The sequence below is a fragment of the Lepidothrix coronata genome, unplaced genomic scaffold (genome assembly GCF_001604755.1).
Source record: "Lepidothrix coronata isolate B3197 unplaced genomic scaffold, Lepidothrix_coronata-1.0 Scaffold149, whole genome shotgun sequence".
Lineage (NCBI taxonomy): Eukaryota > Metazoa > Chordata > Aves > Passeriformes > Pipridae > Lepidothrix > Lepidothrix coronata.
The window spans coordinates 2,054,006-2,076,835 of NW_016690329.1; the positions used below are offsets into that span (position 1 = coordinate 2,054,006).

Here is a 22,830-nt window from a genome sequence, read left to right on the forward strand (position 1 = left end):
AAATCTGAGAGAGTTCTATAGAAGAAAAGCACTTGGGGTAGCCTGTGCTGCTGTCATGCCCATCGTGAGACAATTGTATTAATGCCCTGGTTTTTCATATTTTAGAAATAAAGCATCCAGTCCTGTTGATGACAAAGAAGAGTGCTGAAGTGTGACTTTCCACACTTCACCTTTTGAAAAGCTGGAGTTAAATCACAAAAAGAAGCAGCTGCAAGTTTTCATTTAAAAAACCACTGAAGACAAGTGGAAATTTGGGGGCCAAGTGGGTAGTTGGGACTGACAATGCTGACTACTCAGACTTTAGTTCAGAAGTAGGTGGCCGTAAGATTTAATAACCTACTAGGTGGTCTCTATCTCTACTTTTTAGATTTTCTTCTGAGTATCAACATCAGTGGAGGAGCTGCAAGGCAGTGGAAGGGCTGGAGACCACCAGGTTACCAGAACATAGTGATCTCTCTCTCGCCTTTGAAAATCACTCAGAAGAATCCCAGAACAGAAATAGCTTTCTCATTTATGTGCTATAGTACTCTCTAAATTAAACTAAGTTACACACAGTTAATATTGCCAGGCAAACACTATATTACTTTCTGTGATGGTAAACTTGAGCTTGATTTTGGAAGCTTTCAGGTTCCACACAATGAACTGAGACATTTTCTCTGTTCCTCTGTTGATAACTTTTCTGTCAGGAGTGCCTGGATTAGGTAGGCAAAACAAGACTGGAATGCCTTCTCCACCAGACTCCATTAGGAAACTATTTTAGAAGTGGAGACTGGCTCTGTTCTTACACAGTCTTGAGTTTATGTGCCCTTCAGGCATTTGTAGACATCTACATTTCTCAAAGATCAGACCTCTTAAAGAACATTCAGACATGCGGGGCACAGTATGGTCACATCTCCCAGAGGGAGATGCCCTCATTGTTTTCCTCAAGTCACAGGCCAAAAAAGCCTAAACTGTATGGCCTGACATACAATAGAGATTGCTTTTTCTTCTGTACTTTGCAGAGCCCACCTACCACCTTTAGTGAACTTTCATTGTGCATAAAACTTAAATATATTTTCATAAAACCTTGCAAATACATGCAAATAACAATTTCTAAATGCAAATAACAATTGCAGCAACATTTAAAAGCTTCCCATTTATTAAGAAATGTATCAGTTGTACTCTTGTTTTTCTCCTACAGGCCAGTGTGTGTGAGCACATGTGAAGGCTGAAGCTAGACAGGGTTCATGCTGCCACAGTGCTGTCAAAATATTTAAACTGTGAGGTTTTCTCCCAATTTTTAAGTGATTTGATGGAATAGCAGGAACTGTTTCTAAATAATCTATTTGTTTAGTGTGACAACCTCTAACTTGGACTCTGCAGAATCAAAAGCCAAGCAAATCTGGATATGCAAGGATGCAATTGCCTCTCTGTTTTCACAAGGCTGCAGATGAGAAATGGTTTCTCTCTAGCTGTGATAGTGCTCAGCTCTGTGTCTCACTTGCTAATTCCATTAAGAAGAAAGGAAAGTCTGGTTCACAAAGGCAGAGTAAAACTGCACAACAGTTCGTATGCCATAGCTAAACTCTGGGGCGTTTAGCTTTACCAGTTTAGGAAATGGCTGACATAGTAGTAGACCCAAAATTTAATTTAAAGGGACAATGTCAAGTGGTTTACACTCAAAACGCAACCTACTTTGAAAATGTTACAATCTAGAGAAGGAATCTAGTTGGAAGTTCTCATACTTTAGTCCTGGGGGGAAAAAAAAAAACCTAAAAAATAGTCACTATAAAAGTTCAGCACTGCTGTTCTGATGCCTGGCCTCTCTCCAGGCCTGTTACAGACAATGAAGATGGCTGTGACTGAATTCGGTGGGCTCTGTATCAGGCTGTGAAGAAAGGGATGCAGCACACCCCAGTGCTTCTCACATGTACGGGGTCAGCACACCACGGCCAGTTCTTCACAGGTCCTTTGATAAGCACGGCTTGTTCTTCCGTTCAAAGGGATTAAAGGTTAACGATGCAGAGTGGTGGGGTTTGGTAAAGTTTTAGGATAGTTTTCTTTTCTGAAACGTTGATATTACATTGTGTTTATTTTGGAGTTCAAGACTCTTGGACTTTTAAAGAGACTTGCTGAAGTGTCCAAAACTCTTCTTTATCCTTGGAATCTGTGATGGCTCCCATGGCCTTCATCTCACAGCCCTGTCCCAGCCAAGGGAAGATGATGTGTTGACACAGATGGATTTTGCCCTTTTTGGTAGAGCATCGAGTTTGCTTGGGTAACACAGCCATCTGCAGAATTACTTGCCCGAGCACCTCTGGTAGTGCCAGGAAGGCCCCAGTGCCAGAAAGGGGTCTGAAAAAGATCCAGTGCTGTCATGTAGATTTGAAATCCCATGGGGAAACCAGGAGGGAGAGCAGGGAACAGAGCAACCATGAGCAGACGTGCAGCATTTTGTGCTTGTTAGTGTTTCCTGGGCACAGCGACAGCATCGGCAAGAGGGGCCACGGCACTGCCTGCGAGAGAGTCCTGGGACTGCCCAACACCCCAGAAGGCACCACCTGAGGCTGCTGCCAAGGGATAGTTTACTGCTGTCAAGGAACCCAAAAATATGGCTCGAACTGACCGTTTGCAGATGCACATTTTTCACCAAAGGAGATTATTTGGGTTGAAAATGCCTTCTTCCCCCTTCCATCAGCTTCTCTGCGCTGCTGCCATTTGGCTGCTGAGACTTGATCTAATCAATGCTCATATGGGGAGGTTTGTCTGGCCTGGAAGATGATATTATTGAATAGGTCTATCAAATTTGTCAGTGTCTTCGCTGACAATATTCATGAATATATAACATTGAAATATGGCACATCCATACTGACTTATTCTTTATAGTGCTCAAAATGGCTTGAAAAAAAAATCTCTGTAATTTGATAATGAGAAAGAATAAAATCATTACGGGTATAATTGTAATATCCAGATCTTAAGAAGAGAATATAAATATTGAAGAACAAAAATAAATAAGCAAATGAATTAACAAGATGAAAACTCCTTGATTGCTTGGACTCTGAATGCAAAAATGCCCCTGAAACAGCCTTTTTTATGCATATAATGGGGAAATTCAAGAAAACAGTCATTACAGGACTTTTGACTCAGACACTAAATTCCAAAACATACATTACACTTAAAATGTTTAAAAATCTTCTGTCATGGAAATGGCAAGATAAAGTGCATTTTTATTGGATTTGTGGGAAAAGTTGCACCCATTTATTTATTGACTAAAACCAAATAATACTGCACAAACTTGATCAAACATACTGCACAGACAGCCAGGGCAAGTGTGGACTGGTGACCCCGGAGAGGCAGGACAGAGTCAGAGAAAGGCCCCCTACAGCTCCTCAGGTTTGCTTTGGTGAAAAAGGGGAGATTGCTTTTTGGGTGCCTCTGATATTAGTCAGGCATTTCCAGTCCTAGCATAAATCTTGCCTGCGTAAAGTAAGAGCCCTTAAAATCCAAGGCAACACAAACTTAATGCAAAGATTTATACTCCAAAGAAACGAGTCCTCTTTTGGTTTTGCAAACCGAAAGATTTGTGCTTTATTTGTAAGTATCAATGGGCTTGCAAGAACAGGAGGGAGGAAAGACACTGATTGAACAGACGGTTTGAATAGTTCGATATGGAAAAGCTCAGCTGGGCGTTGGGACTTGTGGCTGTTTGCAAAGCTGCTGCCTTCCTGGGACCCCGCATCGAGCGCGCGGGGGTGGTTACGGAAAAACCCGCTCCACTCAGCTGCCACAGTCTCTGCAAAGAGCATTTGGCACTGCTGCATTAGCATAATTGACAACATCAATTATGCCCACTGCTATTTTCTCCCCTGGGAAAGTCAGTCCATACAACTCAATGTTTTTAAAAGCGCGCAGTGCTCACGGTCTTGGTGATTTTTAGTGCCATTAAATGGTAGAGAACAAAGGTATTCTCTGGGAAGCTGCGGGCTCAGGGAAATTTCTTCAGAGGCGTAGGAACTGTTACTTTTTCACACAAAACTTCCCATGATCAGGGCATCATTTCCTGTCTAAGGAGATGGGAAGGTGGGAAAAAAGTAGCACACCCCACATTCCTATAATAGCCATCATTAAATGTTTCTGCAGTTGAAAGAACATGAGGACGGCACAGAGCTTCCTGTCTGGCAAATGGTGAAGCATGAATGTTCACTGAGCCTCAGTTTTATACTGCTGTCTTCCTTTTCACCAATTATTTCTGAAAGGCTGGAGTTGTTGCAGCTTTTTGATACAGCGGTTCCTTTCCCCTACAGTCCCCCGATGGGGTTACATCAGAAACATTTAGGGACACTGGAGGCATGTGGATTGCCCTGCATGAACTTGCAATTTTCACCCTACATGCTGTCACTGTATGTAAAAATGAAAAATTTAAGCAAGACTAATAGGTGCACACAGAAAAACCATCAGCTGGTGCAAGCGATGGTTCAGTTTAAATCAATGGATGGTACCTGATGAGACCCACCCAGGGGATACAGTCACCACCCTTGAGAAGCCCACTGGGGCCTGAGCCATAGCAGAAGCCTCAAGATGCTGCTCTCTAAGGTGCAATCATGGTGTCCTTCTGTGCCAAAGAGGTACTTACTGGACTTGATGCTGATTCAGGATGCCTCCATCACTTCCACAGCTCTAGGGGAGGGAGGTGCCCTGTCTCCTTTCCATATGCCCCTGTCATCTCTCACAGGACCATCTGTTCCCACACTTCTTCTAACCTCTTGGCACTTGGAGACCATGCCCACTACAGAGCTGCTCCTCTGTGCTGTAGCTCTGCCCTACTCCCTGCCCAGTAACCCACTTTCCTCCAGCATTCCCTGCTTGACTCCCAACCTCTGACAACATTTTGCTGCCATCAGTTTTCTACTACCCACCATCCCTCCTCTTGAGCGTGGGCTGAAATATCATCTCTCCTAAGCCAGAGCTGTTCCCTTCCTCCTGCTCACTTGAACTGAAGGTGCCTCCTGTGCACCCCTTCCTTCATGACTCGGCTTTCTCCTGACATCACTGTGATCTCCTCCTCCTCCTCCCTAATTCTCAACCTGCCTTTCCTCCCTTATTGTTACAACTCAGTTGTTTCATGCTTAAATGTGCAGTCTCCTCTCTAGATGATGTGGGTCACTGCCATCCTAAAGTAAATCCACCAGACAGTGGTAGCATAGGACAGGCTGCACAACACTGAAAAGGGGCTGCAGGCCTTCATCTCAACTTGGGGATGCCAGTGCTCTCCTCAGCTGAAGAAAAAGATTTTGACATCACAATACTACTTGGCCTTATTTCTAACTTAAATTATTTTGGCCTACTTGGCCCTATCATCTGCCTATCACAGGATACAACCTCAGCCCTCACAGCCTTTTAAGAAAACTGATTGCTACCTCCCACAAAAAGCTGAGGGTAATCAAGAGTTTGGAGGAAAGACACTGAAGACTTCTCTCTCTTTGCGTGTCTCTTCACCCATGAAAGGCTTCTTAGCAGTAGGAAATACATGGACCAGGTGGATCCTTGAGCTTTTCAAAATTCATTCCAGTATTTAACTTCCCATAGCAATTCCTACCCTCTTTGCTTCATGCTGCAGCCATCCCCAACAGCTCACACTCCTCCCCGAGACATCATTTATTCAGAGCTCTATGTTTTAATCATCATGCACTGCTTTTAAGTAGGAACAGGACAATCATTTCTAAGGCCAGGTACCGCATTGTTGCAGGGACAGCACACACAGAGGGCCCGCACAGGAGATGACCAGCTGAAGTAACTACTGCCCACAGGACTGTCACTGCCAGTGACAAACATTAACACCTGTGAAACCACCAGCCGGGTCTCACCTAAGCCACGCAGCTCAGCTAAACCCAGTGGTCCGCACCTACTCTCTCCAAATACTTTAAAAACACAGGAATATCACAAAACTGCAGCAATGAATGCATCACCTGACCCACTTTCACAAGACCTCTCCAAAGGCTTTAATTCTCAGTGCAAGCTGTGAATATTTGCATGCACACGCGCGCGCACACACACGTTCAATTTCTAAATCAATCCTCCCGGGGAAAGGGTGTAAAAAATGTCTCCCAAACCTCACTAGTATTTACATGTTTTTAATTTCAAGCACCATATAAGGCTATTCAGCCATCATATTTTACTGTAGCATCTAAATAAATTGAAAACATTTATCACTTAACTCCCCCCCACATTTTTAAGAACCTTATTAACTTCATAGTTAAGGGCCGACAGACAATATTATCTATTATGGCAACGTTTCATGGCATCACAGCTGTGCTATGCTCTGGATTTTCACTTTCTTAAACCTGTATATCATGACAAAAAGGTGCACTGATTCAATAATTTTCAATAATGTCTGCTAATTCTGGCAAATAGTTTACAATATTTATTTCCACTGTCAAAACAGGTGTTTTATGGCCAGAGTATCTGTTCATTGACAAAAACGGAAGCAACCCATTTATTAAGAACAAAGAGAGTTTGTAGCAAAAGCAAAAGTAACACAAAGATAGTGTTTCCTTAAAGTAAATCGAGAAGATGAGGACACCTCACCTTAGCAAATGGAGGAGAAAAGAGACTTACACAGATCCTGCAAATTGCGATTCTCACAGGAATAGGAACCGTACCTGCATAATCTGTCCTTGCATAATGCCCATCTTCTGATTTTGTAGTTGTTGTGGTGTTATCTGTGTGAAAAGAAATGTGTTGAATTGCTTGGGGAGCCTGGACTTGATGCAGCCCACAGCCCAGCTGCCAGTGCCCAGGCAAAGTGAACCTTGCCTGCGTGCACGGCATCGCTGCTGGCTGCAAGGCTCTCCTGGGTCTGCCAGGTGAAAACAGCAGGATCTTTCTTCTAACAATATGTGATAACAGATTGCAGCTGGGATAAATATATCAGTCTGAGGCAGGAGTTGTCATTTCTGCTCTATTTGAAGTAATTGGGGAGTTTTAATATGTACCCTGAAATGAACTGCCACTTAGGGTGGTTAACTTTAAAGAGATTGGAATAAACTGGAATGTGCTTAATACATCTGTATACTATGGCCTTGTAACTAGATGTACTGAGGATTTATAGGTCAGAAGCTAAGGGGAAAATAGCTGTTAAGAGTCTGAGCCTCAGCAGACACTTTATTTACGGGAGCTATTTAAAGGCAAATTTTCTTCATTTTTATTTTAGAGCAAAATAGGGTTTTTAAAGTCAACTCAAGGGTTACAGGTGATGTAGTAGCCCCAAAGCTGCGCACAGAGAAGTGTGGTATTTACGGAGAAACAGAGAAAGTCTTGAGATACTATTGGAAAATTGCCTTCCAGACACCTTCAACATCTTGGGGCCTAGCTCAGGTCACTCGAGAAACAAGACAAGTACAGTATTCGGGAGCACATCTTTAGCCCCTGAAACTGCTTCATGGTGCTCCAGTTAGGGGAGCACCAGAGGATCCATCCTGGGAGGCAAAATGTATCTGAGGGGCATTCCTGCTGTCCTGCTCCAACTCCTGCCTGGAAGACAGGGCTCTGGGCAAGCTGCTCTGGGCAGAGTACTGGTGACTGATGTTGAAACCAGTGCAGGGCTGAAGAGTCCCCTGCTGCTGTGTCAAGATCATGGGAAGGGTTAGGAGTGGGGGACTCCTCATGCCTCGCTGATGTCTGTGCTGTGGTGGGTTCTGCCCCTTCCTGCAGCCTGTGCTCTACAATACAAACTGCAAGAGCCTAATGGAAGAGTAAGAAGTGCCAGCCCCGGTTCTTTTTTTTTTTTCCTTTACAAAAATTGAAAACATTCTTTGAAATGAGTTTTGTTATGAGAGTTACCTTGACATCGACCCAAAGACATGACTTCAATTTTCTCCTGTTTCTGGCATGATGCCTCTTTGATTTGACATGCATTATCATAAGATTTCCCATCGGAAGCACAAAGAGGATTGAAGTTGGTTTGAGAACAGTCAATGTTGCAAACACACCTGAAAAGATAAAGACAGAGAAAAAAGAAGAGGCTACTATGAGAAAGTTTTTTCGTAACATCATAAATACATCTCAGAAATATAAGTGTTTGTATTATCCTGACTGCACAATGCAAATCAACATAATGAAAATGAAAAGTTCTGTCAAGAGGCCATTTGTATTTCTCAGTGGAAATGAGATGAGGGGAGAGGTAAGAGGCACCTAAAAGCAAGCAAAAGGAAAGATAAAAGAAGTGTATTATACATGGAAAACTGTGCCACAGTATTACCACTTGTAATCTCTCGTAAACCAAATACCTAAGCAGATATGCAGATAAATCAAGCTGCTGAGCCCTCCTGCAAATTAAAGGAGCCACAAAATTCACCTCTGTTCAGGTGCTGCCCTTCACATAGAATACCATAAAATGTGGGTTTATACTGATTTATGATTTAATTCTGAAAATAATTCTGGCACCTGTTACAGGCACTTTGATAGTAATGAAAGATGTGATACTGAAGCCTCACTTTACCCTACTGGGACAAAACCCCCTGCCAAGACCGACACTGATGCCACCGCACTCTCTCTGTGCCTTAGGTTGGCGGGATCTCCCCAGCTCCCAGATGCAGAGGCTACTCAGTATTGAAACCACGCTGTTTAAGGAAAGACTTTGTGCACAAGCATTTCTGGAAGCATTTTTGTAACTCAGCAACCAAAAAGCCTTACCCAGTTGTTACCCAGGAAGGTCAGCACCCACTCCTGACTTGGTGACATGCTCTGTAGGGGGTGAAGGCTCCTGTGTCCAAGAGCACAGGTGGGCAAATGCAGGCAGGGCGGCAGTGGCCCTGCCCTCAGATTGCCCAGGGGCATCTCCAGAGGCACCACAACCCAGCTTGTGAGCTCCTGTGCTGCCCTGAGATGTGAACCAAAGCACAGAGAGAGATTCACTTCGAAAGTCTGGTCTGGATCTGAACTGACACTAATGTGGACATGTCCCGATCCCAGCAAGCCTCGCCACTGCTTCTGAGATGGAGAAACCTAATTATTTCCATCAACAGCAGGCTGCAGACTTTTTTCTCTAGGTTTCTCCTTTTTCATTATCATTAGCGATGTCAGACACCCTCGGGCATTGTCAAGGGAATGGCATGCTAATCTCCTGTCCCCCGACTGTGCCCTGTAACAGACAGCTCAGCCTCAGCAACACCGATGTCATCTTGCTCAGGGACAAAGCCAGAGGTCTAACCTGGCAGCTGCCTCAGCTCTTCTGAGCACATAATTGTGCACATGCTGCTATCTAAACTCTTCCCGGCTCCTTCTGACATTAAGGCAAAGTAATGTGATTGATGCTCTATCTCCAGCCCACTGGTTGTGCTGAACCTCACAGCACCAACTCCACAGCTCTCCCTTTGGAAAGTTAAGTAATGGAAATGTCAAGCCTCTAGCCTCACTGCTTGATTTAAGAAAGTATTTAAAAGTCAGACCACCTCCCATTTGCAGCAGACATCTGGACACCTTAGACTACTAGAAGTGCAGAGGGATATACATGAGAAAAAAATTTTGGTGAAAAGAGGAAGAAGGAAATTAGAGAGTGTGGGTCAGATTCCTCCTGCACCCTCTTGGCCTGTGGCCAAATGTGCCCAGGGTGATGAACATCAGAGTCTTCTTTTAGACTTTTCTTTTACATTGGGTAGGTCTATTTACCCCAAATGTTCACAAAATACAGGAAACTTCAGCTCAGAAGGAGGCCAGCAGTGAAAAGCTGTGGTTATAAATTAAATTACATGATTTCATAACTGGAAGAAAAGAGTCTAGCTCCCTGTGTGTAACAATTTCCCCACACTGATAAACATACAGAATATAAGAAAAAAATTCTAGTGCATTTCCTAAGAACCTCCTTATCAGCAGAATATGAATGTTCTGCTCCACTGAAATATTAACCATCGTCATTTCTTCCTGCAGCCATTTCCAGCTTCCCACCTTAGTCAAACTCACTTCATTAGGAAACATTTACTGCTCAAGTAATAGTAATTCTTTCCACGTAGCTCCACCATTTGCATTTCAGATGGGACACAATCAGCCATATGTTCCTTTTTTTTGTATAATAAAACAGCTCAGAAACAGCTTCACTTCTCTACATTTTGCTGCAAAAAATGAGTGAAGGTTAATATATATTATGTTTCAAGTCAAGAGAAAATTAAGTTAACGAGGAAATTACAACAAAAGGGTGCTCTTTAGGGGAAATCTAAGCAACTTTGGATGCAATTTCAAAAATGCCTAGGGGACGCAGGAACCCATGCTCAGAGTTAGACACCTTAGAGACATATTTTTAAAGGTGTTTAAATGCTTAAAGATGCATGCAAACACTTTGTGTGGGATTTTTGAAATCTCAGAGACCTATCTCCCACTGATTTCAAAGACCGTTTCAGAGCCCACCAGGCATTGATTTGCATCTTTTGATGCCTTCCAAAACACAAAGAGCCAAAATTGCTTTCCTGACCTCTTTCAATAAAAGTGAGAAGAAAAGCGAGATTTTTCTGAACTCCATTGTAAAATCTTAACTGTGAGACCGGCCTTTCTTTCCAAGCACCGCACGAGCACCACGAACCACACGCTGTTTGTGCTGATGTCAGATCACTTGTGTGCGAGGGAGAGCAGGAAGGGACAACCTCAGGATGACACCATATGCTCAAGCCTTATAGGATCCTGTGTGAAGCTTGATTTTCCAGGGCTAAATGGACAGCGAAAAAACACTACAGCAAACTTGTCACCCCTTGCTGCAAGGATCTCCTTGCTGCAAGGATCTGTGCATCGTCCACCCCTTGCAAAGTTTTCAGTGGGCAACCTCTAGCTTGTATCTGCAGTTTATTACTACTTTTGTACTTATACACTCAAATCCTACTTCAAGGCTGCACAATTAAGTCAACATCAAATATATGCCAGGAAATGCTAAAGGTAGGATTGCATCAGGAAGATTAATGTGCCTGTGTTGCTGGCTCTTTTTAATTTATAGTGCTCCTCTTATCAGGGGAAATGACAGTGTTCAAACCCATTTTTTCAAACTGGAGGAACAAGCAGTCTGCAATTTCAACCACGCCCCCAAATTCCAGAAGAGCAAACTGCAGGGAAAGAGGTGGGGCATGTACTCCAAATGTGTGTGCCTCGACACACGTGGCCACAGAGGACATCTGAGCCTTAGGTGGGATCCGCCACTGATGGAATAAATACCAAATAAACAGCACTTATTGCATCTGATTGAATGAAATCCTGTTGCCATAGGTAAAGGTGCCTTCACTTCTTGAAGCATTATAAAATGCAGAAGTGGGACTGTCTCCTATTAAACAAGCAGAACCAAAATGTGACATCCCTGCTTGGTCGCAGGGAGTACATTAAGTCTTCAGTGCTTGTGGGACACAGAAAACCCCTACCCCAAAGAGAGCCTCACCCTAACACTTGCCATGCCCAGAAATCCTGTTCTGCTCCTTGCTAGCACCCAAGCTGGTGGGCTGGCTGCCTGCCTGCAGCTTCCCAGTCCCTGAGGCACTTGAGTATGGCTCTAATTTTAAGTAATTTGATAATTCGGTCATTTTATCATCCAGGCTATGACTTCTGATTATAGTTCTATCAATAAATCTATTTGGTTTCTGTGTTTTAAGTGTAGCGCTGAAGAAAGTTTGGCAGTGGAAAGGCTGACTGAGCGTTCCTCAAACAAGACACTGTGAGAAGGTCAGTGAGGTCTCCTAGGGGGGTCACAGGATGCAACTGTACCCAAGGGCATACGCAAAATACATGTGTAAGGTTTAACTATGCCTTCTGCAGTCAGAAACGCAGCTTTAAAAGCATCTGCGAGGAAAGAGAGCCTCCGGAATGTCAGCTGATACCCTGCAGCTCCCCTGAGAAAGGAAGAAATACTGGATGCTGCCTCACAGGCCCAACGCATCTTTCAAGTAATGGGCTCATGTGTTAATTGATTAAAATTTGGGCTTCCACCATAAACAATCATTAAACAAGGCTCATTTTCTGTCTTTTCTTTCAGGTCATTGTGATAGTCTCCAATGAATTCTCCTTCTTTTACATGCTTTACTTTATTCCGTTTAATTTCATCTGATGATAATCTTGGAGGAGCTGAACATCCAGCAACCTATTTGGTTACTTTGGTGATCACAGAAGCAAAATAAACAAAGCAAACTAAAAAGACTGTCCAACAGGCAAACCTGGGCACCTCTTCAGAAGATTTTGGGCTGATGACATTGCTGGGCCCTGTCATGAGAATGTCACATCCAAGATGAACCAGAAGGTGTCTGCAGGCAGAGATGCAGCTCTGCAGCCAACATGCAGGAGAAGCCCAGGAGGGTGCCTGTGGGAGAGCTGGCAGAGCTGACCTTAGCCTGAGGCAGGTAAGATGCTGAAAGGCACCTCCCTGTGCCTCACTACTGACTTGTGGGGTGCAAGTCGCTGCACTCTGGTCTGCAAGCTTCTGTCAAGGCAGTAACTGCAAAGATTGTACTCAACAGCACAAGGGAACCCACGGGCATTTGGGGAGTGACTGTGGCTATTTCACTCAATTAACATGCTTCTCTCCTTCCCAGGGAAATAAGAGAAAAGCACAAAGAAGTCATCTCCTGCCCAAATCCTGACCATGAAAAAATGCTGCCCAGACCCCAGAGGTCTATGGCCCAGCAGTGATGGTGATGTGCTGCAGCAGGCTGCTTGGCCAAGCTGGAGCAGCCAACTTGGCTTTCTATTGAATCAGTCTCTCTAAAAATTAATGGAGTCCATAAACCAGGCACGGGTGAGTGCAGTTCTCCTAACTCCTCACGCTTCTGCAAATAACATATGGTATTATTTTCTGGGCAGAGAGAGTACCTTTGCCTGCAGAGAGCAAGCAACTGGAGACAGGATTCATGGCTATGAAGGACTGTCCCTGGAGGGAGGAACTGAGTTTTAAGAAGGTGTCTCAATAAAATGAGAGAATGGTTCTTTGCCCATGAAGGGTAAGGGAATGCTATAATTATATTTCCTTAGTTCATGAATAGAGTATAACCATCAGCGACACGGTGATGACAAAAAGAACCTCACTCTATGCTTTATGTTTACTCCTAAGACAACTATTCAGAATTTGTTTTCAGCAATGTATTACTGAAAAATAATTTAAAAAAATTACTATCCAATATCTGAACATAGCACGAGGAAGGTTTCCTATGTAGCTCTGATTGGAAGCAAGGAGGATAAATGAGACAATGCTTCCAAAAGAGCGGTTTCATTGGGAACAGATGCAGGCACATTTCTGTCAGATGAGCGAGATGGCAATGGCAGTTCTTCCCCATTCAACATCTTTTAATTAGCCCTCTGCTGTTTGGAAACCTGAGAGCATTGTTTGTACTACCTCTGTTTATTAAAGATTCATATTCAGACTTTGCTGGCCATGGGTCATTTGCTTTTTGGAACCAGAGCAACAGAAAATTGTGTCTGAGATATCTGCAAAAAAGTACTTAATGAAATGACTAACGTCTTCAGCCAAGTGTCTAGTTGATTACAGGGTCCAAACAGCAGAACAGCAATAAATCTGCCACAAAGAGAATTGTCAGTCAAGAAAAAAGGCATAAAACCAAACAGACAGGGAAGCAAGAGCTAAAAATGTGAAAATGCAAATCTAGTGTTATTTTTACTAGTCAGAGCTCTGATATTTGAGCACATATGCTAATTTGGTCAAGTGTGAGATCCCACCATGTCTCAGCAAGCACTATTTTACAGGGAAAGTAATGTTCCATTCTGCAATCGTTTTAAACGTTATATATTTTCTTCAGGCAAAAAATAAAAAAAGCAAGAAAAAAACCAACAACATTTTGCAGCATACAAAAGCCCAGAGCCTTTCCTTTGCCACAAAACAGTGTATAAATAAAACCACAGTTGTTGTACATTTATGATATTTCCACTAGAGACATTTCTTATCTTCCTCTGCTCTGACTAGAAAATGGTGATCAGAAGCTGAAATTTCTGGATGTCAGCATGGTCCTCTCCAAGCCCCCTGCCCCTCCAAGTAGGACATTAAATGCCCATTTAAAGCAAACCTGGCAGTATATTCCTGCATAAAGAGCGTGGCAATCAGTCCCAAATGCCTTCTCTATCATTAGGATTCCTGCAAGGTTTTTCTCTCTGGTACACAGGGCATCTTTGTTGACATTACCAGCAGGCAAGCTGAAATGAAGCCAGGCTTAACATTACGCCTCAACATCCGTGCACGCATTGTACCACGGTTCAGCCCCGTGTCAGGAGGCTGCTGGGAGCGCTCACTTACCCAGGCAGCTTTGGGTATGTTTAATGTGTCTCAACACAACACCACGCAGAGATTCTTGAACCAGCTCTAAGCAAGGACTGGCAAGGTTAACCAGGCTGGGTAGACCCAGCCTCTGGGAGCTCAGCTAGCCTCCTCAGACCGTCACTGTGCCTTGTTAAAACTCACTGCCTGCGATGCTCCTTTACCGGGGAGCAGTGACAGGTCACCTCTGTACCCACCTCGGCACATCACCCATTCTCAAAGCTGCCTGCACACACAGGCAGCTAAACTGGATTGCTCCAGGGCGCTTGCACACACCTTAGTTTCCACATCAGTGTCAAAAAGACCGCATAAATACGAGCTCCTGCCTCTGACCCTCAGCCCATCTGCAAGTACACCGTTAAGCTTTACAGTGATCTCATACAGCCCTACAGCAGCAATGACCTGGTACTATTATACCCATTTTACAGAGAGCAAAGTTTTAGTGCTAAGTCCTGGAACCCTCAGTACAGCGTCAACAGGGACTTTTGGTAGCCTGGTCAAACTTAGGTGCCCCACAGTGGTCCCTGCAGCATGTGGAGCACAGCTCAAGAGGGTGGCACCCAATGATGCCTCCAGCCAAGCAACAAAACTGCCTGGCACCATTGCCTGGTTTTGCATGCAGCTGAACATCAGGTACACTGACATACATATATATAAAATACATTCATAATGCACGTTGGCACACAGTATTTTACTCTTTCTATGAATCATACCCTACAACCTGTCTGTGCTTGCCAGGAGATAGAAATCCTATCACTGCATTCTTAAGAACATCATTTAAGAGGCTTAAAGAATAGAGACACTGCATATCTCCTTCAAAACAAACTTTGCTGTAATTTTGAGGCTGATGCAAAACTTTAGCTGCAGTGCAGAACAATAAACAATACATATTTTATAATGGCAGCACAAAAATAGCACGCGGTATTTCTTTCCTGGGCCTGCTAGTGCTTCTCTTCTGCTTTAAGATCACAGGAGAAGAAAAAGCATGGCTTATTGTGAGTGCCTTCCATTCAATGTTTTTTATTTATTTATTTATTCATTTATCTAATTTATTTTTCCTTTTTGTCCTCTGCAGCACAGCTTCTGCACTAAAGGCTTTAGCATGTCTACTTTGCACAGCGGCTTCCCTGGGATATTTTACCTATTTCAACTGTTCAAATGTTTATCTTCACCAGGAGTAAAAGGAGAAAAGCTTGATTCCCTCAGGGTGATGCAGTGTTTCTGCATGGCATTTCAATAGCATCCTGTTATTCAAACAATTAGAAATCACAGAGACCATGCATGGAATTATCAGCATACTGCATAGAGATTTTTATTATTATGTAGTGCATAATGAAAATGATTTGAAGGACCCCAAAGCATCATAACAGAAGGAAGCGCTGAATAATCAGGTGATATTTTTTTTTTCCCCCCTGCTTTTTTCACTGCAAGAGCCCAAAATATTGTTCACTGGACACATGTCAAGCTAAAATGCACTAAAGTGGTGAATATATTTACTGATGCCCTTCCTTGCATACCAAATGCAACATACTCTGGGAGCGTAGCTGGAGCGCAGAGCCAGGAGCTTGGGCAATCGCTGTACAGCTGCCACGCTGCTGCTGCTCAATAGCAGGGACTGACTGGCAATGCTTAAAAATACGTGTGGATTTTTCAGAGCACGCTTTTTTTATGGCAGCTCATGGAGGTTGTTCCAAAACATTTTCTTGGACTGCTCCCTGAGACACCTTGCTTTACAGCCCTGAGGAGAGTTCTTGGGCACTGCCTCCTTCCTGGAGCTCGGTGAGGAGATGGTCTCACACTCCACCAGTTTTCAAGAAGTCATCCTGGAGACTGCAGCTCATGAAAAACATTTTAATTTGCTGTGCAAGACACTGCAATTTGATTCCTAGTTCTCCTCTAATTTTTACCCCATAACTTTTTTTGCTAAGTTTTTGACAAAAAGTATCACGAAATTCACCTTTGCTTCCTTCTTGCAATTCACAGCACCAATTATAATACGACCTTCATCTGGTTTCCTGATGCCTTTGGTGCCCTCAACAGTACATTGAATTGTATGCTAACACCTTTAGGGCAAAATGAATGTGTCATATTTTTTTTAAAATATCATTCCTATTTAAAAGGAACTAAGTTGTATAAAGCAATCTTTGCTAGATTGGATGCTTTAAAGCCAAACAGAGAATTACAAGGCTGATGACTGGGTTTGAAGAGTCATGGAAAAACCCTCACACTAGCTGTGTGACCAGAGCAGAACATTCTAATTCTGTGCACATGCCAGTTCCAGTGTCTGCAGGTATCTAACGTGTGAAGTTTATTTTAAAACCCACAGAATAAAATAAATGCCTTTTTATGGTTTGCCAACACTTGGTGTCCTTCACGTCTCTGTAGTCTGTGCTAAAACAAAGCTTTGCTGACTGTTTCTCTCTCTGTAAACATTTGAGGCTGTCCTTCACAAACGGTTTATTGCTGTGTGCCTCAGACTGCTGACATTGTTCGCTCCTTTTTTGAAGCCAGAAGAACAATGAGAACTGTTTCCACAAATCCCAGAGTTTCACCTCAGCCTGCAACAGCCAGTGGGAATACTGCAGTGTCCAGTGGGAAGCATGGGACACTATCTAGCTGCAGGTCCTGGCAGGGACCTTGCCATACTGGAAGGATTGATCTGCTTACAGAGAACTATAGCACCATCTGGGACTAGTGACAAATTTCTGGTAACACCGTTGCTAACAACACTGGGAGTTACTTCTGAAAGTGGAAAGCAAGCTCTGATTTATCAGTGAAGGTAAAGGGATGATGGCCTTTTGGCTAGCAGAGACCAGTGTGCTTCCAGCCAATCCCTCTCAACATGTGAGCCATCCACTGCTGGTGGGGAAGGAAAGGCTTAGGAGTGACCTTCCTAAAAACAGTGAGAAGAAAACTGTGGAAAAAGACTTACTCCATGTAAAGACTGCCTCCAGGTGTGCAAAACCATACTGCTCACCATAAACTGCTCTGCATCCTCAAACATGTGTGGCTCATGGTTCTGAGGAGACCTGCCTGGGACAGTGCCATCTGAACTGGCTGCATACTCCAGGCTGACCTGCTTGGTTAGCTGCCTTTAATCACAAAACAAAATCCAGCCTAGATATTTAACAAAATTTTAGGAGGATTCTTCCAGGCTTCTTCTTCAGGCACTGCCTGCACCTTCTGCACAGACAGCAATAAGGAAAGGTAACCTCATGTCATCCTGCACAGCAGGGAAAAGAGATCTCAGCCCACAGGTTTGAGACTGGCACTCCAGCAAATCACTTCTCTGCACATTCAAGGAGGGTGCAGCAGTAACCTTCTTTTTCCTCAGAGCATTCAGGTCTGTAGGTGAAAGCTGCTGTATGAAACTAGGCATTAGGACTGGCTGGGGATGCTGCCTCTCCTGAAGTTGTGTCAGGGGAGGTTTAGGTTGGATATTAGAAAAAGATTCTTCACCCAGAAGGTGGTTGGGCACTGGACCAGGCTCTCCAGGGAAGTGGTCACAGCTCCAAGCCTGACAAAGTTCAAAAAGTGTTTGGATGATACTCTCAGGCACATGGTGTGACTTATGGGGATGTCCTGTGCAGGGCTAAGGGTTGGACTCGATGATCCTTGTGGGTCCCTTCCAGCTCAGTATATTCTGTGACTCTCTTGCTGTCTCACGATGACCACAGTGGCTGGCTGCTTTTGGGATCAAGCCCCAAGGGAAAGTACTGCTGCCAGGGAAAGGAAGACAGATGAGCAAAGGAAATGTGCCATCTGAAGGACATATCCTTGCCAGCAAACTAATGAGATGACAGTAACCTTCTTCAGGTCTGGGACACAGATCAGTGGAATCTACCTGCAGCTCCTTGAAAAAGGAGCAAGTACTGGCCAGGACAGGTGACCCTGGGGCACCCGTGCTCCTCCACAAGGGAGAGCTCCGTTACAAAATGGGCAGGCTGAGAGACAGCAATTAAATCTGTACGTCTGGGGACATCTCACACAGGCTTTTAGCTGCAGCCTCCACATGGGAAGGGACCAGGGCAGGAGATGGACTCTGATGAAGGGACACCTGCTGCTCTGCAGGGGCTGTGAGAGTTGAGGTCAGCCCTCTGCGTCAGCTACTATTGAGTTTTCCTCAGGCTCATATTTAATGCATGGGATGTATTTTTAATGGTTTAGATGTGTGAACAAATCGTGGCCCTTGATGTTCCAACATGGGTGTGTGAAGGAGCCTCTGACCTTCTGCAATGGAGGCAGTTCTATTTTAATAGTAACATAAAGTGGGATGGAAGAGATGAAGCATTCTATTAAGACATTTCATAATAAATTCGTAAGTGCTTTCCCAGTGTTTTACATAGTTATTCTCTCTGCTGATCTATTTAGCCAACACATGTAATTCTGAGCTACAAAGTTGTATTCCTGCTTTCGTAAACATACTTACATAAAACTCAATAACAACAGTCTATTTATTGCTAAAATGCTGGTAGGAAATTGGAAAAGGTATAAATACAATTCATTGCTGGTGATCTCCTGCCCCCTGAAGGCACTGTAAGGCTCCAAATCTTGCTCAGTTCACAGCATCATAAAACTGAAGCAATAAATGTCACTCCTTTCTTGATTGCGCATTAGGCCAATCGGCTTTTTATTGCGACTAAATAGGCCGTCGTGAAGGCACCGCTCAGTTTACTGCTGGGGGATGACTTTGGCTAAATGGGGGGCCAGGGAGGGAGGAACGCTTACTTTTAAATAACAAGGCTAAGAGAAAGCGGGGGGGGGGGAAAGGTGTAAAAGCACGTTGCCCTCCAAGGCCTCTGCATTTGCTCTTTCATGCTGTAATGCCTTGATGTACGCAGACGATTATGTGTCAATGCACATTAATATCTGATGTGCATTATCATATTATCATCCCTTATGTGCACTTTCACAACCTGGTGAGCCCAGGCTCTCCCAGCTACAAGGTTACACAACCAATGTAACCGTGGGGTTACAAACCAAGCCTCCGAGCACCTGCACACAGCTCTGCCCTTGCAGAGCCCAAAGGGACCCTTTTGTGTACCTCCCACAAAGCGTCAGGAGCCAGGCAGGATCTTTACAACACCCTGTATTACAGCAAGAGAACAAAAGAGACTGCCAAAAACATTCCTTCCAACGCGAATAAAGGCATGCGCTCAGAAGGCTGCGACATTTTCCCACCTAGGACTGAAAACCACAGTCACATCTGGTGGCAGAGGAGTAAAAAATTCCCCAAAACCTTGGGTTCATTTCCTCCCCTGTTAAACTGGGCACATCCAATGGTTGCTCTCCACCCTACTGTCATGTGTATGTGTTGTATACATTTCCTGAAAATACAGAGGGATGCTGTTGCTGCCTCATACAATGCTGAGCCACACACATGCACTCTTGTAATAGGTACAGATCAGTGTTAACACAGTCCACAGCCAAACCACCTCAGTGCCTTATGAGCTGCTACCCCACACATCCTCCAGCCGTCCCCACCATATAAATATTTCATTCACCTGCTCATGTTGGGTGTGCCATTCCAGCCTCAAAGCCAGGCAGAGGGAAGGCAGGTGAGGACAGCATTCCTCCCACCCTTAGGTAGCAGCCCCCAAACTCTCCTTGACTCCCTGAACGTGGGCAGCCACCACAGCCCCTCCCCACTTTCCAGAAAACAACAAACTGGACTAGCTTCAAGTCAGCTTTAGGTTACCTCCCTGCTTCCACAGTCCTCTGTCCTTTCCCCACCCAGCCCTCCAGCCTTCTCTGCCATGACCACCCATCCCTCCATGCCTACATGCCTCCCATTCACACACCACATAGGTAGGTATTTTGGCCATGGAAACCTACTGGGAGAATTGGGCTATTCTGAGCCACACTTTTTAAATTATTGCAGCTGTTTTCCCCAACTCTAATGTTGACAAACTAGTAATTGTTAAGACAAATGATGACTACGTGTCTTATAAGCCTTCCTCCCCCAAATTTCAAAAGAATTTGTCTTGCTCCTACAGGGTCATGGCACTGTAAGACATGAAAACCCCCCAAAAATCTCAGAAGTTATTTTTGGCTTTTCACAAATCAATATTTCCTCTGAAGCAATTGAAGCAGTCAGTAAAGCAAATTCTGCTTTTATCATCACAATTTCCAAGTCATTCCTTTGCACTGTGTGAATGACAGAGCATTTACACTCAGACAGAGTCTGTTCTCCCTTCTACCAGCAAAAGGCTCCACTGAGAAGTTACTCCATAGTTATCAAACTAGGAGAGAACTTTTGTTTCACTGAAGTCAGTGGAATAACTTTCATGACTTCCATAAACTGCAAGTTCACCTTCTGAACTGAAAAGCAAGTTTGGATGAGCATCTGAAAAGAGGAGCACAAGGAAAAAAACAAAACAACTATAAGCTTTATGACTGTGTAGGGTATTATCCCCTGGACACACAGCAAGTTTTGCTGTAATTGCAAAAGATAAAAAATGTCTTTTTTATTACAAAACCAAATGTTAGGGATTCTGGTGTTTGGATAAGAGATGGATGTGTCGTATAAGGTCCCTAAAAACCTACTTGTGTGAGTAGTACAGATGGAATACAATGTGGGTTTGCATTTATCTGAGAACATTTAGAGCTGTGATATATTGTCTACACGACAGACTTCCTCGATGTATAGAGAAAATATAGCCAATTTCTTTGTGTAGGCTGAATTATTTACCAGAGTGTTCCAAAGTGTATTGGTAATAAAACACTATGAAGCATAAGTAACTCCAGACAATCTTGGCTTATGTTAAAACAAGTTTTTTTTTTTTTTAAAGAATGTTATTAAGAAAATAAATCCTGAGAATCTGGAAAGGCAGGACTTACTCAAATGAACATAAGCCTCTGAAGAATTGCATTGACTCAATGGATAGAAAGGTCAAATTCTCCAAACCACCACCCTAAAGGAGTTGGGAATCAGTCTCACTTCAAAATTAAATAGGCTATTTTGGCAAAGGATGAAGGATGCAGAGATGGTAAGGCCATTTTCTGAAACTCACCTGACTGGGAAAAATGGCTGGTTTTAACTAAACCCAAATAAAATATATGTAGAGAAAACAATTTCACCAGATGGCCAAACAAGCCACCGTTTTTCCAAGCATTAACTTTCTAGCCAAGCCACCAGTAGTGCAATCATAGTGCAATCAGTTTAGAAATACAAGGTGTTCAGTCCCCCGTCCTCCTCTGTGAACTGCAGAACTGGACCATAAGCTTCTCTTAAGAGAAACACCCATTGAAAATCAAGTTAACATTCTCTTCCACATCTCCTCTTTCTGCAGAATCATTCTGAGAAAGGAAAGCCACAAATTTTGGCTTGATTTAAGGTCTTTTAGAAGTCAGTGGGGGTCTTTCTCTAGTTATGGTGGGGTATGAAGTCACTTTTTCACCTAGGCTAGTTTTAGGTTGAAACTGCCCTCTGAAAGAGTCCTAAAATATCTCAGTATCTTACCTGATAGGAACTGTGGCGTTCATGCAATGCTGACCTGGGGACCTTATTTTCTGAGTCTAACATGATGTCTAAACACTGGTTTCTAATAAGCTGAAGCTTTCACCTAAGCTGCAGCTCCTGCAACATTGTTCTTGTTTGTGCTGTGGACAGCAATTCAAACTACAATTTTGTATTTTGCTAGTTTTCTCACTTTTGTGCCAGTTCTTGTGGCATTTCTTTCCACAGCCCCAGGCTGCTCTCATACCCAAGAGGCAGCAGGATCTGGCTGACCAGGCTCCAACAGAAGCCACCAACCCAATCCTTTCTCAGAGCAGGCTTAATAGTTAAAACAGAACATACAGACAGGTAGGTGCCATCTTGCTTGGCCTAACATTTCTCATGTTTTGTCTTTCATTGCAGACCCTTAAATGACCAATGTCCAGTTGCTTAGGCTACATTTTTTCCAGTACTGCTGACTCTTAGCCCACTGCATGGTGTCTCCACATGGCATCTCAACAGTTACCCTGGAAGTCAGCTGCTTTCCTTCTATTTCAAAATCTTTTAACCACAGAACAAGCATCGAATGAAACATTAGCAGTTACCAGAGACAGAACTGGGCTAATTTCTGGGCAGGCACTGAAGGTAGCTCTGTTATCAGGTTGGGTGTAAGATAAGTGACATGGCTGTAAGAAGGTGCAAGATGCTTGATCATCTGTTGCTGTGCAATGCAGAGATTGTGTGCTGCAGTGCCTTTACTACCCTCTGCAAACCCTGGCCTGGACTCTTATTAGACATGACTATTAAGCTTCATGTGAAGATTTCTGCAGAAGCAGTTTCACTTCATGCCTTAAGTATGATCTCAAGAAGATATATAGGCAGAAATATAAGTTTTTACAGAATTGTGTATTTTTAATGATTTAATTCCATTTCCGTGTTTATTTGAACCACAAGTTCAATTTGTATGTTTAGGTGTTATACCCAGCCATGAACAAAGATCTACTTTTTCACTAAAAGAGACAGAAAAGAAGCAGAAAACAGCAATATATCTACTGTATAACGCTCAGGACACTGCAGATGTTAAAGCAGCTCGTTGTTTCTGCATCTGGAACAAGTAGGTCACACATAGTTA

General features: G+C 43.6%; 1 protein-coding gene across 1 annotated transcript in view; it reads right to left on the reverse strand.

Moving 5' to 3' along the window:
* TMEFF2 (transmembrane protein with EGF like and two follistatin like domains 2) overlaps window positions 1-22,830 on the reverse strand; it is a 127,660-nt gene that overhangs the window by 25,692 nt on the left and 79,138 nt on the right. The window contains exons 6-7 of the mRNA XM_017828563.1: window positions 7,819-7,967; window positions 6,639-6,698 (exon numbers count right to left, since the gene is read on the reverse strand). Of these exons, the coding sequence (XP_017684052.1) occupies window positions 6,639-6,698; window positions 7,819-7,967 (209 nt within the window). The remainder of the gene's footprint in view (window positions 1-6,638; window positions 6,699-7,818; window positions 7,968-22,830) is intronic.